General features: G+C 45.8%; 1 protein-coding gene across 1 annotated transcript; it reads left to right on the forward strand.

Annotated features, from left to right (window-relative positions):
• COTL1 (coactosin like F-actin binding protein 1) lies at positions 1-15,719 on the forward strand. Its single transcript, XM_070761878.1, has 4 exons — positions 1-471; positions 2,109-2,191; positions 8,775-8,932; positions 13,721-15,719. The coding sequence occupies exons 1-4, from the start codon at positions 395-397 to the stop codon at positions 13,829-13,831; spliced, it is 429 nt and encodes a 142-aa protein (XP_070617979.1). The 5' UTR covers positions 1-394; the 3' UTR covers positions 13,832-15,719.
• The last annotated feature ends 1,408 nt before the right edge of the window (positions 15,720-17,127 follow it).

Consider the following 17,127-nt stretch of genomic DNA (forward strand, 5'->3'; position numbering starts at 1 on the left):
GGGAAAAGAGGGGACGTCGGAGGACGCAGGGAGGGGAGGAGACGGCCCAGCAAGCCCTGCTCTTCCTCCTCCTCCTCCTCGGCTCAAGGACCAATAAAGCCGCTTGCAGGGCAAGGCAGCCGGCAGAGGAAGGGTTAAGGCGGATCCGCTCAGGACCGATCCCTTCCCCGGCGAGGCTGCGGGACCGACTGCAGCAAGCAGCAGAAGGGCTCGGCGGCCGCCTTCTCCTCCTCTTCCTCCTCCGCAGCCCCGCCAGCTTCAGCCTCCGCTCGTCGGATGCTTCCCGAGCCTGCTCTCCTAAGAGCCCGACGTCCCTTTCGCTGCGCTCTCGAATTGTCGGCCGCCTCGCCTGGGATTCTCGCAGCGCCTCGTTAAAAAGAAAAAAAGAGCGGCGATGGCCACCAAGATCGACAAAGAAGCCTGCCGGAGGGCCTACAACCTGGTGAGGGATGACAGCACGGGGGTCAACTGGTAAGTTAAGGAGACACCCGCCCCCCGACCCCAGCCGAGAAAGGGTCGCGGCTTCCCCGGGCAGGGAGCGAAAAGGATGGAAGAAGAGCTACTCATTCGGGGGTCTTTCAAGGGAATTGGCTTGGCATTTTGGGGAGGGTGGGGGGGGGGGTCTGCCTTCCCAGGTTGGCTTCCTGCTCACCTTGGAAGGCAGACCACCCATCCTCCCCAAAAGGATGAAAAGGGGAGGAGGATGGGCACTGGAACCCGTGAGGCTGGTCTTCCCAAGTTAGCAGAAAGGAGGGAGGATCAGGGGTGTAGGGACCCATAAAACCTGGCTCCACAAGCTAGTGTGAAGAGGGGATGATGGGCATTGGAACGCAGGATGCTTGTCTTCCCAAAGGGGGGAGGATGATGGGCATGGGAACCCATAAAACTGGCCTCAGACAAGCTAGCATAAAGAGGGGATGATGGGCGTTGGAACCCAGGATGCTTGTCTTCCCAAGTTAGCACAAAGGGGGGAGGATGATGGGCATGGGAACCCATAAAACTTGTCTAGACAAGCTAGCATAAAGAGGGGATGATGGGCATTGGAACCCATGAGGCTTGTCTTCTCAAGTTAGCACAAAGGGGGGAGGATGATGGGCATGGGAACTCATAAAACCTGTCTAGACAAGCTAGCACAAAGGGGGGGATGATGGGCCTTGGAACCCATTGGAAGCCACACCTCTCTTCCCAAGCGAACACAAAAGGGGGATGATGGGCCTTGGAACCCATTGTGAGGTTCTCAGCGGCGGGGTGTGGAGGTGGCAGCAAGGGGGCGGGGTTAAGTTTTCTTCTATGTTAGCTAAGCTTGGCAGCTGGCTCTCCTCTCTTGCTTGAAGGCCAAACCATTCGACTTGCAAGGAGGAAAGACCTTCACCTTATCATTAGATTATTTGGTTATGACATCATCTCCGTTTGGGAGCCTCCAGGCTCCTCCTTCTAAGCTTCTGGGGCAGGTGGGGAGGGGGCCCTCTCACACTGTAAAACCCCCGGAGAGTCTGGCTGGGAAGGGGATGGGCTTCTGAAACCTTAGAGCCATCTGAATGATAATTATTATCTCCTCCTCTTCCTCTTTCTCCTCCTCCTCCTCCTCCTCCTCTCGTTCTTCTTCCTCCTCCTCCTCCTCCTGTTCTTCCTCTTCCTCCTCTTCTCCTCCTCCTCTTCCTTTCCCTCTTCTTCTTCCTCCTCCTCCACCTCCTCTCGTTCTTCCTCTTCCTCCTCTTCTTCCTCCTCCTCCTCTTCCTCCTCCTTGTCTCCTTCTCTTCCTCTTCCTTTCCCTCTTCTTCTTTCTCCTCCTCCTCCTTGTATCCTTCTCCTCCTCTTCCTCATCCTTCACCTCCTCTCGTTCTTCCTCTTCCTCCTTCTCCTCCTCTTCCTCCTCCTCCTCCTTGTCTCCTTGTCACCTTCTCTTCCTCTTCCTTTCCCTCTTCTTCTTTCTCCTCCTCCTCTCCTCCTTCCTCTTCCTCCTCCTCCTTGTCTCCTTCTCTTCCTCTTCCTCCTCTTCTCCTCCTCCTCTTCCTTTTCCTCTTCTTCTTCCTCCTCCTCCATGTTCTTCCTCCTTCTCTTCCTCCTCCTTTCTTCTCCTTCTCCTCTTCCTTCTCCCTTTCCCAAAGGGTGACATTCAAGTACGAAGGCTCCACGATCATCCCTGGACACAACGGGGTGGATTACGAAGAATTTATACGACAGTGCACAGGTGAGCTCTCTCCCTCCCTCTTCCTGACACCCCACATTCCTGGTGTTGCCAAGGGGGAAGGAGGAAAGGCCCAGCGGCTCAAAATGTGCTTTTTCCAACACCTCACCCAACACCCCCTTCCTCCAAAAAAACCCCTTTGAAAAGCCCTGAACTGTAATGATGTCATCCGTCTCGCAGGCCTTTTGTTGGGTGAGTCCTCCCTTCAAAGAAATGATTCAGGGGTGCTCTTAGTCCTTTCAACCGGAGCCCAAATTCTAGCAAGCTGTCCAGGAATTCTTTCTCTGTCACGATCCGTCAATGGCGACCTTTGAAACGTGTTTTAATTAATCCATTTCCCCAACACCGGCCATCTCTTGCAAGCGACGTGAAAGAAAAGGCAAAATCTAGTACAGTGGGTCCCTCTACTTACGAACTTAATTCGTTCCGTGACCAGGTTCTTAAGTAGAAAAGTTTGTAAGTAGAAGCAATTTTGCCAATAGGAATCAATGTAAAAGCAAATAATACGTGCAAACTCATTAGGAAAGAAAGAAAAGCTCAGAATTTGAGCTGGAGGAGGAGGAGGAAGAAGAGGGAGGAGGACAGTGGCTGCCCAGAGCAAAGGGAGCATTTCTTTTCTCTGGGTGCTGGCAGAGATTTATTTATTTATTTGTTTGTTTGTTTGTTTGTTTGTCTGTCCTGTCTGTCTGTCTCTCTCTCTCTCTCTCTCTCTCTCTCCTCTCTCTCTCTCGCTCTCTCTCTCCTCTCTCTCTCTCTATCTATCTATCTATCTATCTATTTATTACAAAAACCACAGTACAAATCCAATAGTTAAAAAGCGATTTTAAAACCCTTAATATAAAAACAGTCATACATCCCAGACAAAAACTATACATGAAACAGGAACCTCCCGGGGGAATCAATTTCCCATGCCTGACGGCAGAGGTGGATTTTAAGGAGTTTGGGAAAGGCGAGGAGGGTGGGGGGCAATCCTAATCTCAGGGGGAGTTGATTCAAGAGGGTCGGGGCCACCACAGAAAAGGCTTCTTCCCATGGGTCCCGCCAGACAACATTGTTTCATCGACGGGACCCGCAGAAGGCCAACTCTGTGGGACCTAACCGCTGGGATTTTTATTCCCTCTCCAAGCGCCCAGAGAAAGGAAAATGCTTCGTTGCTGTGGACTGCCAAAGCCTCCTTAAGCGCCACTGAAAGGCTCCTCTGGCAGCCCAGAAAAGCCCAAGATTGCCAGGATTAAAGGGTGAATGGCAGGAAACTGGCGGGCCTTCGTGCAGCTCTCAATTTCCTGGGAACATTTTCCCGGGCTCGGGTTCTTAAGTAGAAAATGGTTCTTAGGAAGAGGCAAAAAAAATCTTGAACACCCAGTTCTTATCTAGAAAAGTTTCTTAAGTAGAGGCGTTCTTAAGTAGAGGTACCACTGTATTGTGTTATTGGACTAGAAGAAGGTGTGTTTCAGAAATGTCACTTTAAGCTGGCAAAATTCTCTCTCTGTCTCTCAAGACCCGGCATGTCTGAACAGACACACAGCTAAAGGGCCAATGGCAGGCTGCCTACCAATGTTCAAACATTCTTGCGCACGGAAGGCAGATCAAGAGAAACCAAGTCTTCACCCGGCACAAACTGACGCAGTGTAGGGCAGGGGTTGGCAAAGTTGGCTCTTCTACGACCTGTGGACTTCAACTCCCAGAATTCCTGAGCTCGCATGATTCACTCAGGAATTCTGGGAGTTGAAGTCCACAAGTCCTAGAAGAGCCAACTTTGCCTACCTACACTGCTTCAGACAGAGGGTTATCCAGGCAGGATGGCAGTCCAATCTCCTTTTGAAAGTGTCAATTGTTAGGGTGTTCACCACCTCCGCAGGCAGGACGTTCCACTGGTTGATCGCTCTCACCGTCAGAAAGTTCTTCCTTATTTCCAGGTTGAATCTCTCCTGGGTCAGCTTCCATCCATTGCTCCTAGTCTGGCCCTCTGCTGCCCTGGAAAATAGTGTGACCCCCTCCTCATTGCAGTAGCCCCTCAAGTATCTGAAGACTGTTATCATGTCCCCCCAGATCTAGGCTATCCATGCCCAGTTCCTACAACCTTTCCTGGTATGTCTTGGTTTCCAGTCCCTTAATCATTCTGGTTGCCCTCTTCTGCACTTTCTCTAGAGTTTCAATGTCTTTTTTATACTGTGGTGACCAAAATTGAATGTAGTACTTTAGGTGTGATCTAACCAGGGCATTATAGAGTGCTATTAGTACCTCCCTAGTTTATTTATTTATTTATTTTGTCCAATACTTAATGAAGGTTTTAGTGGCTATATATATATGCACATAGTAAAATACATGATGAAGGTTATAGAGGATATACTCATAGTAAAATATATCTAAGAAAGAATAGAAGAGAAATTATAGGAATAGAAAAAGGGTATAGGAGATATAGGAGAGCAATAGGACAGGGGACGGAAGGCACTCTAGTGCACTTGTACTCGCCCCTTACTGACCTCTTAGGAATCTGGATAGGTCAACCGTGGATAATCTAGGGGTAAAGTGTTGGGGTTTCGGGATGATACTATGGAGTCCGGTAATGAGTTCCATGCTTCGACAACTCAGTTACTGAAGTCGTATTTTTTACAGTCAAGTTTGGAGCGGTTAATATTAAGTTTAAATCTGTTGTGTGCTCTTGTGTTGTTGTGGTTGAAGCTGAAATAGACACCGACAGGCAGGGCGTTGCAGCATATGATCTTGTGGGCAATACTTAGATCTTGTTTAAGGCGTCTTAGTTCTAAGCTTTCTAGGCCCAGGATTGAAAGTCTAGTCTCGTAGGGAATTCTGTTTCGAGTGGAGGAGTGAAGGGCTCTTCTGGTGAAGTATCTTTGGACATTTTCAACGGTGTTAATGTCTCAGATGCGATATGGGTTCCAAACGGATGAGCTGTATTCACGGATGGGTCTGGCGAAAGTTTTGTAAGCTCTGGTAAGTAGTGTGAGATTGCCAGAGCAGAAGCCACGTAGGATTAGGTTTACAACTCTTGAAGCCTTCTTGGCTATATTGTTGCAGTGGGCTTTGGCACTTAAAGTCTTGGAGTGTATCCCTCTGTTGATGCAGCTTAAGATTGTGTTGGCTTTTTTAGCTGCCTCTGCATGTTGCTGGCTCATGTTTATGTTATGAATGGGTGGTTGTTGTTTTTCTAAACAATATATATATATATATGTATGTATGTATGTATGCATGCATGCATGCATGCATACATACATACATACATACATACATACATACACAGTGACACCTCGTCTTACAAACGCCTCATCATACAAACTTTTCAAGATACAAACCCGGGGTTTAAGATTTTTTTGCCTCTTCTTACAAACTATTTTCACCTTACAAACCCACCGCCGCCACTGGGATGCCCCACTTCTGGACTTCCGTTGCCAGCGAAGCATCCATTTTTGCACTGCTGGGATTCCACTGAGGCTCCGCTCCATGGGAAACCCCACCTCTGGACTTCCGTTGCCAGCGAAGTGCTCGTTTTTGTGATGCTGGGATTCCCCTGCTGGGATTCCCATGCAGCATCACAAAAACACAGAAGTCCAGAGGTGGGGTTTCCCATGGAGGGGAGCCTCAGGGGATCCCAGCAGTGCAAAAACGGGCGCTTCGGCTGGCAAAAGGGTTGAATTTTGGGCTTGCACGCATTAATCGCTTTTCCATTGATTCCTATGGAAAACATTGTTTCATCTTACAAACTTTTCACCTTAAAAACCTCATCCCGGAACCAATTAAGTTTGTAAGACAAGGCATCACTGTATATTTCAAAGCCTCTACTGCCTCCCTTTCTTTTCTCCCGCCCTGCTTTCTTTTGCTTTCAGCTCACAGAAGAAAGCTTGCAGCAGGAAACAGCAGGAAAGGGGTTCATGTCTTGCTTTTCATCTTCTGTTCCTGCCACCACGTGTTTTCCTCTTTCATGTTTTACTTTTTAAAGGGCCAGCCTGGGAAACGAGGCAAAGTATGGGTGGTGGGGGGCGGAGGGGGGAAGAGGAGCCCTCCTTATGGTAATGATTGTGGTTGAGGTTCTCGTTGACAAGCCGTTCCTGCCTGTCTGCAAATCATTTTTCTTCCCCTTTGCTTTTTTTTTTTTTGCCTTTGCAATGAAAAATTTAAAAAAAATAAATCAATTTCTTTGGCCTGCTGGACAGATGCCACTTCATTAGCTTTTTCTTCCCCTGCTGCTTCCAATTTCCGGTTTGTATGGAATTCTGATTTAATTTTGCGCAAAGGAAAGTTCCTTATTATTATTATTATTATTATTAGCCTCTCTCTGGCGATCCTAGCTGTTTCCCCGAACACAAACATATGTACATGCACGCCAATTGTGCCTGATGCCTCTCTTCTTCTGTGTACAGTGATACCTCGTCTTACGAACTTAATTGGTTCCGGGATGAGGTTTGTAAGGTGAAAAGTTTGTAAGACGAAACAATGTTTCCCATAGGAATCAATGGAAAAGCGATTAATGCGTGCAAGCCCAAAACTCACCCCTTTTGCCAGACGAAGCGTCCGGTTTTACACTGCTGGGATTCCCCTGAGAAATTGCACCATCGCAAAAACACGGAAGTCCTCGAAACCCCACCTCCGGTCTTCTGTGGTTTTGTGATGCTGCGATTTCGCTGAGGCTCCCCTCGCTGGGAAACCCCACCTCCGGACTTCCGTTGCCAGTGAAGCGCCCATTTTTGCGCTGCTGGGATTCCCCTGCAGCATCGCAAAAACACGGAAGTCCAGAGGTGGTGTTTCCCATGGAGGGGAGCCTCAGGGGAATCCCAGCAGCGCAAAAACGGGCGCTTCACTGGGAACAGAAGTCCGAAGGCGGCGGCTTGGGTTTGTAAAGTGAAAATAATTTGGAAGAAGAGGCAAAAAAAATCTTAAACCCTGGGTTTGTATCTCGAAAAGTTTGTATGACGAGGGGTTTGTAAGACGAGGTATCACTGTACTTCCTTTTTCAGCTGTCGGCATAAGTTCTTTTGGGTTTGAGGATGCCGCAGAGTTTCTCAACCTTGGCCATGTTAAGATGGTTGGACTTGAACTTCCAGAATGCTGGCTGGGGGATTCGGGAGTTGGAGTCCATACATCTTAACAAGGTTAGCAAGGTTGAGAAATCCTGCTTTAGACTTTGAGCCAGAGGTCTCCAGAGGAAGGGGCAAAAAGAAGTAAAAATGTTGTCCACAACCATATAATGAAAACTCTGCTCCTCTGTTTTACCTGCATGCTGACTTAACGGTGTGCAAAGCTCCAGGTGTTTACAGGCCTTTAAAAAATAAGTAGCATCAACAGCCAAAACCAACAAGCTCAGAGAGCGTCAAGAACCCCCCAATTCAACTCTGAGCTACAAATATTGTCATCTAATACAGTGTTTCCCAACCTTAGCAACTTGAAGATATTTGGACTTCAACTCCCAGAATTCCCCAGCCAGCATTCGCTGGCTGGGGAATTCTGGGAGTTGAAGTCCAACTATCTTCAAGTTGCCAAGATTGGGAAACACTGATCTAATAAGTAACAGAGTGGCAGATGGGATAATAACCCTCAGCCACCAGAAAACTCATAGATACGTCATGAATCTTACCTGTGAAAATGTGTTTTTGTACACAATGGGATTAAAGTAGGAGGAGCACTTTAGACTTATATACTGCTTCGTATAGTGCTTTGCAGCCCTCTCTAAGCGGTTTACAGAATCAGCATATTGCCCCCAACAATCTGGGTCCTCTTTTTATCTACCAAAGAAGGAAGGAAGGAAGGAAGGAAGGAGAGGGGATGGAGGGAGAGAGGGAGGGAGGGAGGGAAGGAGGAAGGAAGGAAGGAAGGAAGGAGGGAGGGGGAGGGAGGGAGGAATAGCAATAGTATTTAGACTTATATACCGCTTCATAGTGCTTTTACAGCCCTCTCTAAGCGGTTTACAGAATCAGCATATTGCCCCCAACAATCGGGGTCCTCATTTTATCCACCAAAGAAGGAAGGAAGGAAGGAAGGAGGGAGGGAGAGGGGAGGGAGGGAGAGAGGGAGGGAGGGAGGGAGGAAGGAAGGAAGGAAGGAATAGCAAGAGCATTTAGACTTATATACCGCTTCACAGTGCTTTTACAGCCCTCTCTAAGTGGTTTACAGAATCAGTATATTGCCCCCAACAATCTGGGTCCTCATTTTATCCACCAAAGAAGGAAGGAAGGAGGGAGGGAGGGAGAGGGGAGGGAGGGAGGAAGGAAGGAATAGCAATAGCATTTAGACTTATATACCGCTTCATCATGCTTTTACAGCCCTCTCTAAGCAGTTTACAGAATCAGTATATTGCCCCCAACAATCTGGGTCCTCATTTGACCCACCTCGGAAGGATGGAAGGCTGAGTCAACCTTGAGCCGGTGGTGAGATTTGAACTGCCGAACTGCAGCTAGCAGTCCGTTGAAGCAGCCTGCAGTGCTGCACTCTAACCACTGCGTCAACTCAGCTCCTAAGAATAACAATGCGAAACGAGGTTATTTATTGGCCAAGCGGGTGACCAATTTGGAGACGTCGAAGTTTTGCTTCGCTCATCCAGTTTCATGCCTTTATTTATATTTTATCTCTCAAGATGACATCCGGTTGTTTGGCTTCATCCGGTTCACCACTGGAGACACCATGAGCAAGCGGGTCAAGTTTGCGCTGATCACCTGGATCGGGGAGAACGTCAGCGGCCTCCAGAGAGCTAAAACAGGGACCGATAAGACCCTGGTGAAAGAAGTTGTACAGGTAAGTTGAGGTGTCCATATTTCTTCTCCCGTCAAGAAGGTAATTTTTTTTGTGTGAGGCTGTACAGAAGAAGAGAGGAGAAATGAAGGGTCATGGTGGGTACTCTCTGAGTTTGGTGGCTTTCTTGGAGACATCCCATTACCCAGCTGGGTAACATCACCAGTGCTAGAAGAGAGAGGAATTTGCAAGGAGGAGAAGATAGAGGGAAAGAAGGAAGAGGAAAGGGAGGAGGAGGAAAACGACAGTGGAGTCCTTGGTGCTCACTGAGTTTGGTGGTTTTCTTACAGATATTCCATCATCCAACTAGGTGGTCATCAGTGCTAGAAGGCAGTGGAATTTACAAGGAGGAGGAGTGGGGGGAGTAAGAAGAGGAAAGAGAAGGAGGAGGACTGTGTGGAGTCCTTGCTGCTTCCTGAGTTTGGTGTTTTTCTTGCAAATGTTTCATGACCCAACTTGGTAACACCATCAGTGTTAGAAGGAAGTGGGCTTGGCTCTCAGTTTATAGCAAACACCACTCCTTTCTAGCATTGATGATGTTACCTAGTTGGGTGATGAAACGTTTGCAAGCTCAGAGAACACCAAGGACTTCTCATTTCTGGGAGTTGAAGCCTTGGTGGCACAGCAGGTAGAGTGCTGTACTGCAGGCCACTGAAGCTGACTTGTAGATCTGCAGGTCAGGGGTTCAAATCTCATCACCGGCTCTAGGTGGACTCAGCCTTCCATCCTTCCGAGGTGGGTGAAATGAGGACCCGGATTGTGGGGGCAATAGGCTGGCTCTGTTAAAAAAAGTTCTATTGCTAACATGTTGTAAGCCGCTCTGAGTCTAAGGAGAAGGGCGGCATAAAAATAGAATGAATGAATTAATGAATGAATGAATGAATGAATAAATAAATAAATTTCAACACTGAGCTACAAATAGAGAAAGTGCTAATAGGAGACATCCTTGGTTACACCTTGAGATTCGATTTCTAAGATCCCCCTTTTCATGCGGATCAAGGCACTTGGTTCAAGCACCCTCAATTACATATCATGGGTCCACTAGTTGGGAAGACTGGGTAGATGCCAAGTTTCCCGACTTCCTTGGACTTCCATCCGAGGTGAAGAGGTCATCATCTTCTAGAAGTGTTAGACTTCAACTTCCATTAGCCCAGCTGTTGTGCGTAACCTGTTACAAGGCGTCGTAGCTTTGCAATCAAATAAATTTGACTGAATACATTGGTTCTGCACCGGTGGTTCTGAACTGCTTTGAGTTCTTGTCCTTCCGTTGAAATGAGGAAGCCAACATCTGTTGTGGTTAGCTCTGGCCCAGCTCCTGCCCCAAGGACTGTGGATGTGGTGGAGACATCCACATGCTGCAGGCCTGTTTTGCCCCTGGTGGAATCTGCTGATGAAGGCTCCTCTGACCAAGAAGACATGAGTGACAGGGAGGAGGAGAGTGTGGCAGACAGCTCAGAAGGAGATCAATTCTCTAGCTCCTCCTTGGATTCAGAACAAGAGTTAATGATACAGCCACGCATGCGGAGAGCGATGCATAGGCAACAACAACTGAGAGATTATCATCAAAGAAAATGAGGCCACCTGTGGTTGGGTGGGGCTGTGGTCATTAGTGAGGCTGCTATAAATAGCAGCCTGTGGGTTTGGCCATTGTGGAGGATTATCTGATCGTTGTGTTTCGTGACTGCTTTACTGACTTTGACCTTTTGTGTGCTGACTTTTCCCTGCTTGGAAACTAAACCAGAGCAAAGTATGTTTCACTTTGTGAAAGAAGAAGGACTGTGAATTGCCTCACAGCTGCTAGCTAAGTATCACAGAACTGATAAGTGACTTGTACAAATTACCAGTTTGTTTGGAGACGAGTGCTCTTGGCTATCCCAAAAGAGGGCTTCGTTTAAGAGATTTTTCATTATAAAGAACATTGTTTTGAATTTTCAAACATGTGTGTGTCTGAAATTTGTACCTGTGAATTTTTGGGAGGAGTCTACCAGAGAGCCCGACAGAACAACATCTAAAGAAAAAAACCCTCCAGGACATTAAAATGGCTAATTTGGATGTTGTGATGTTTCTGTGACCATAAGGTTGAAAGAAGTTCTGAAGGACGCATAGCTACTAAACTACAAATAATCTTCAGTTTCTTTGTTCCGCCCAAGAGATTGAATCAAATGTTTTCTGAGATGTTTGTTGTGGTTCTTCTTGGTCTGTTATGAAGACTCCGCCTTTTGCGTTGTGTGGAGCCATTTATGAACCTCGGTGGCGCAGTGGTTAGAGTGCAGTACTACAACCTGCTTCTGCTGACTGCTAGCTATAGTTCACATCTCACCGCCGGCTCAAGGTCGACTCAGCCTTCCATCCTTCCAAGGTGGGTCAAATGAGGACCCAGATTGTTGGGGGTGATAGGCTGACTCTGTGAACCGCTTAGAGAAGGCTGGAAAGCACCGTGAATCGGTATATAATTCTAAATGCTATTGCTATAGTGCTATTGCTATTCAGGTTGTCAAGGCCCATCCTCCTGCTTCCTGGCCCCAAACAAATGGATGTATTTGGGGGGGACATGATCGAAACCTTTAAATATGTGAAAGGGTTCAATAAGGTTCAGGAGGGAAGTGTTTTTAATAGGAAAGTGAACACAAGAACAAGGGGGCACAATCTGAGGTCAGTTGGGGGAAAGATCAAAGGCAACATGAGAAAATATTATTTTACTGATGTTTGGAACAAATTTCCAGCAGACGTGGTTGGTCAATCCACAATCACTGACTTTAAACATGCCTGGGATAAACATAGATCCATCCTAAGATAAAATACAGGAAATAGTATAAGGGCAGACTAGATGGACCAGGAGGTCTTTTTCTGCCGTCAATCTTCTATGTTTCTATGTTACTATTTGTTTGTGGGGCTCATGCGCTCTAGAAGGAACACAGAAGTGGTCATTCATCTCCAGGCCATCGCCAAGGTCAAAGTGGGATGGCAAAATTGAGTGGGGGAAGACTGGAAAGGCCTCGTTTGTCTTGGGGAGTGGAATTTTAAGAAGGTCCAGAAAACGGTTTCAGCAGGAAACCGACAGAAAGGACGTTGTCTCGTGTACTTCCAAGAGCCTCATCAGCTTAAGAAGTGCTCAAAATGTGCGAGTTATTGCACCAACCACACCCCCTCCTTTTCCTGGCTGGAAAAAGTGAGTGAGACTTTCCCAAACTCAGGACCTTCTACCTGTGTTGAATTAGAGGGTGGTCTTCCAACAATGACCGATCACTGGGTTTTTTTAAAAAAAAAACACCTTAATTTTATTTTAATTATGAAAAACAAAACAAAAAGTAAACATACAAATGTACTTACACACATTAAACAAGCACAAAGTCGATCAGCTTAATATGTTACATTTCTGTTCTCAACGATTCTTTCTTTTTCTTAAATGTTAATTAGATTCTTTCTTTCTTTTCCATCCAACTATATAGTTTTCCCCAAATTGTGTAACAGTTTTTATTTTGCTTATTCTGTAATTCATATGTTTAATTTACTTAATTCAGCACAATCTAGCATTTTCCTGATCGCTATTTCTTCATTTGGTATATTTTCCTTTATCCAGGTTTGTGCAAACACCAACCTTGCTGATGTTAATATATGCATTATCAAATAGGTTCCATCGGCTAGGCAGTGCAGTGGGACAGGGCCTTCTCTGTGGCAGCACCGGTTCCCTGGAACCAACTACCTCCTGAGATCTGTACTGCCCCCACCCTATTAGCCTCCCAGAAAGCCTTAAAGACCTGGCTCTGCCAGCAGGCCTGGGGGCTATTGAGTTAATAATACACCTCCCAGATCCACCCACAAAAATTGTGCATGTTTTTCTTAAGGCATTTTCAATTATCTTTTACATTGTTTTTTAGATGATATTCTTCTTGTAAGCCGCCCAAAATCCTCTGGGAGTTGGGCAGTATATGAATTGCATTAATAAATAATAAATTAATTGTTCTGTCGGGCTCTCTGGTAGAATCCTCCCAAAAATTCACAGGTACAAATTTCAGACACACACACACGTTTGAAAATTCAAAACAATGTTCTTTATAATGACAATTCACTTAAACCAAGCCCTCTTTTGGTATAGCCAAGAGCACTCGTCTCCAACCAAACTGGTAATTTGTACAAAGTCCCTTATCAGTTCTGTGATACTTAGCTTGCAGCTGTGAGGCAATTCACAGTCCTTCCTCTTTCACAAAGTGAAACACACTTTGCTCTGGTTTAGGTTGAAAGCGGGGAAAAATCAGCACACAAAAAGTCAAAGTCAGTAAAGCAGTCACTAAACACAAGGATCAGATAATCCTCCACAATGGCCAAACCCACAGGCTGCTATTTATAGCAGCCTCACTAATGACCACAGCCCCACCCAACCACAGGTGGCCTCGTTTTCTTTGATAATAATCTCTCAGTTGTTGTTGCCTATGCATCGCTCTCCGCATGCGTGGCTGTATCATTAACTCTTGTTCTGAATCCAAGGAGGAGCTAGATAATTGATCTCCTTCTGAGCTGTCTGCCCCACTCTCCTCCTCCCTGTCACTCATGTCTTCTTGGTCAGAGGAGCCTTCATCAGCAGATTCCACCGGGGGCAAAACAGCCCTACAGCATGTGGATGTCTCCCCCACATCCACAGTCCTTGGGGCAGGAGCTGGGCCAGAGCTAACCACAACAATTAATAAAAGTCTTATCCAGCCCCACTTCCTGGCGATGAGGACATTTATCTATTCTGGTCCCACCCTTCTCTGAACAAATGTGACTTTTTTTTCTCCCTTTGGTCTCCTGCAGAATTTCGCCAAAGAGTTCGTGATCAGCGACCACAAGGAACTGGATGAAGATTACATCAAGGGGGAATTGAAGAAAGCTGGCGGGGCGAATTATGACGCTCAGGCAGAATAAAACCCGGAAGAGGGACGTACCATGCCTCCTGCAACCACCTGAATAGATGTTGCCACCTAAGGAGGCAGGAAAGCACAAGTTACCTGTGAAAACAAAACTGGGAGATAATTGGAGGCAAGTGCCAGGATGAAGATGCTTCATTTAAGGCTTCCTAACTCCAGAAATGGACCTCAATTTTTTTTTTCATTCCATCCACCAAGCCAGCTTCTTCTCGTGTGTGTGTTTTTTTCTTCTTCTCTCTCTTTCCCTAAGTTCTTCTTTTAAAATCGCCGTCTTTCTCATTTTAACGGATATTATATAGGTACCTATGTGGCTCTATAGGAAATTAAGCCACGGGATTGGCTGTAGGGCCCATTGAAGGGTTCTCGAGAGCTTTAGATCTTTTGTGAACCTCGGCAGGTCTAGCAAGTCTCCAAGGTTGAGCCACCAATTCATTCTTGACAGCTGTCTTCCCTAAACTGACTAACGAAAGGGCTTACAACGTGTAGAATGAGTTTCCGCAGCCTGTGAATCGCATGCTTTTTTTTCCAAAAGTCATCTTTGCTGGGTTGGGTGAGTTTTGCAATCTTCTCCACACCACTGGAGGGTTCACTTCTAGGTGGTTTATTTTTTAAAAAGCACAAAATCGCTGTTTCCCCCCTGCCTCCAAATAATAATAATAGCGAAAGGGCTGCAACCCGAGACCTTCCCCACGCCTAATTGCAGCTCTCTAAAGTTACTACAGGGTCGAGATGGTTAACAGAGTAGAAGAAAGAACATGAAATACAGGGTGAATTATGAGACGGGTGGTATTTGATTCACTGAAATGAAATCCTACTTAAATCGGGCCAGCCTCTTTGGCCAGGCACCAGCTAATAGTAGAGGGCAAGCGTGGATCTACTATTCAAAACCAGATGTGGGCCTTGATTGGAACAAGTCATGCATTTGTGGGGCTTAAAAGTTCCTTTATCCCACATAAGCAGACTTATTTACTCATAGCTCTGTTTCCAGAAGGTTTGGTTCTTCAGTTAGGTATGTGCCAGATTGTGGGTGGGTTTTTTTGTGTTTTTTTTGTGTTTACCATTGTGCTTAAAAATAATTTCCGTATGCCCAATGGAACTTTGTGACAAAGAGCTGTGCGGAGCGATGCAGTCTCCAATTGCAATTGTGTGTATGTTTTCCTAGGAGTAAGAAGTGTTGCACACAATGGGATTTCTAAACATCAGCGTGTGGGTGGAAGGTCGGAGGGGATTTGGGATGAGTAGTTGAATGTGTTTGTTTGCAGCCCCTGCAAATTCACGCATGTTGCTGACGTCACTAAAGGTCAGAGAGAAGCTGAAATATTTGGCATTAAACAAGCATCGAAGGAAGAGAAAATCTTTTATTTCAGTTTTTCATGGAATACGAAGGAATATAATTTGCCTTAAAGGAACAGCTGGGTTTTGGATCATAAGATCTTTCTTTGCTTGTTTTTTTCTTTCTTTCTTTCTTTCTTTCTTTCTTTCTTTCTTTCCTTCCTCCCTCCCTCCCTCCTTCCTTCCTTCCTTCCTTTCAAACTTCTTTCCTTCCTTCCTTCCTTCCTTATTTCTTTCTTTCCTTCCTTCCTTCCTTTCTCTTTCTTCCTTTCTTCCTTTGTTTCTTCCTTCCTTCTTTCCTTCCTTTCTTTCCTTCCTTCCTTCCTTCCTTTCCTCCCTCCCTCTCTTCTTTCTTTTTTCTTTTATTTTCTTTTTTTTCTTTTGAAAACATTGCTGTAAAGACTAGTAAATAAGGGAGAAAACGGAAACATCTCCTTTTCTGATTGTATTGTTTTGTACCATCATTGTTCTTTTTTTATTTTCTATTTCCTTGCCTTTGTATCCCGAATGTGTAAGATGATTGCTGGTGAGACTTGTAAAACAATTATATAGCAGACCTGGGTTGCCTTCTTGTGAAATGTTAATGCTATTCGCTTCGACTGGGAACGGACGGGAATTGTGTGATCTCCTCTATCCTTTCATTGGCACTTAAGAGTATTGGATGTCAAACCATGGAACTGTGTTCCACCTTGGATATTTCAACCCAATTTTTGGTTGGGTGGTCAAGTGATGACTCCAGTCTGAAGAACGTCAAGTCTAAAGGAAAGACAACTTATGGGAAATCTCAACCATCTTTGGGAACCGAGAGGGAAAATGACCAATAAATATTCTATGGGCGAACAGAAAGTAGGGCCAGAAATGACCAGTATAATAACATAAGAACCTCAGAAGAGCCCTGCTGAATCAGGGCAAAGCCCATTGAGTCCATGGGGATCTTGAGCAGAAAGAGAAGGCAAGACCCTCCCTTTCCCTTGACCCCCAACAAATGGTACTCAAGGGACTCCTGCCTGCCTCAACCAACCGATACACTTGGCATCCATGAATCTGTCTAATCCTGCCTTGAAGTTATCCAGGCTGACAGCTGTCACGAGCTCTTCTGGAAGTGAATTCCATAAACCAAGGACTCTCTGGGTGAAGAAATATTTCCCTTGATTTGTCCTCACTTTCTTACCTATGAGCTTTAGGGAGGGCCCCCTCGTCCTAGTATTGTGTGATAGAACAAAGGATTTTTCTCTATCCACCTTTTCTATCCCATGCAGGATTTTATAGGCGTTGCTACCTGGTTCATAAGGGAGGGGCTCCCTTATGTATGCATTTAGGTACTTAGATGTCATTTAAGAAACATAGAAACATAGAAGACTGACGGCAGAAAAAGACCTCCTGGTCCATCTAGTCTGCCCTTTTACTATTTCCTGTATTTTATCTTACAATGGATATATGTTTATCCCAGGCATGTTTAAATTCGGTTACTATGGATTTACCAACCACGTCTGCTGGAAGTTTGTTCCAAGGATCTACTACTCTTTCAGTAAAATAATACTTTTATTCACCCAAGGACCCTCTGGGTGAAGAGATATCTCCCTTTATTTGTCCTCACTTTCTTACCTATGAGCTTTGGGGAGGGCCCCCTCGTCCTAGTATTGTGTGATGGAGAAAAGAATTTTTCTCTATCCACCTTTTCTATCCCCTGCATGATTTTATAGGCGTTGCTACCTGGTTCATAAGGGAGGGGCTCCCTTATGTATGCATTTAGGTACTTAGATGTCATTTAAGAAACATAGAAACATAGAAGACTGACGGCAGAAAAAGACCTCCTGGTCCATCTAGTCTGCCCTTTTACTATTTCCTGTATTTTATCTTACAATGGATATATGTTTATCCCAGGCATGTTTAAATTCGGTTACCATGGATTTACCAACCACGTCTGCTGGAAGTTTGTTCCAAGGATCTACTACTCTTTCA

Source organism: Erythrolamprus reginae, chromosome 9, assembly GCF_031021105.1.
Source record: "Erythrolamprus reginae isolate rEryReg1 chromosome 9, rEryReg1.hap1, whole genome shotgun sequence".
NCBI lineage: Eukaryota > Metazoa > Chordata > Lepidosauria > Squamata > Dipsadidae > Erythrolamprus > Erythrolamprus reginae.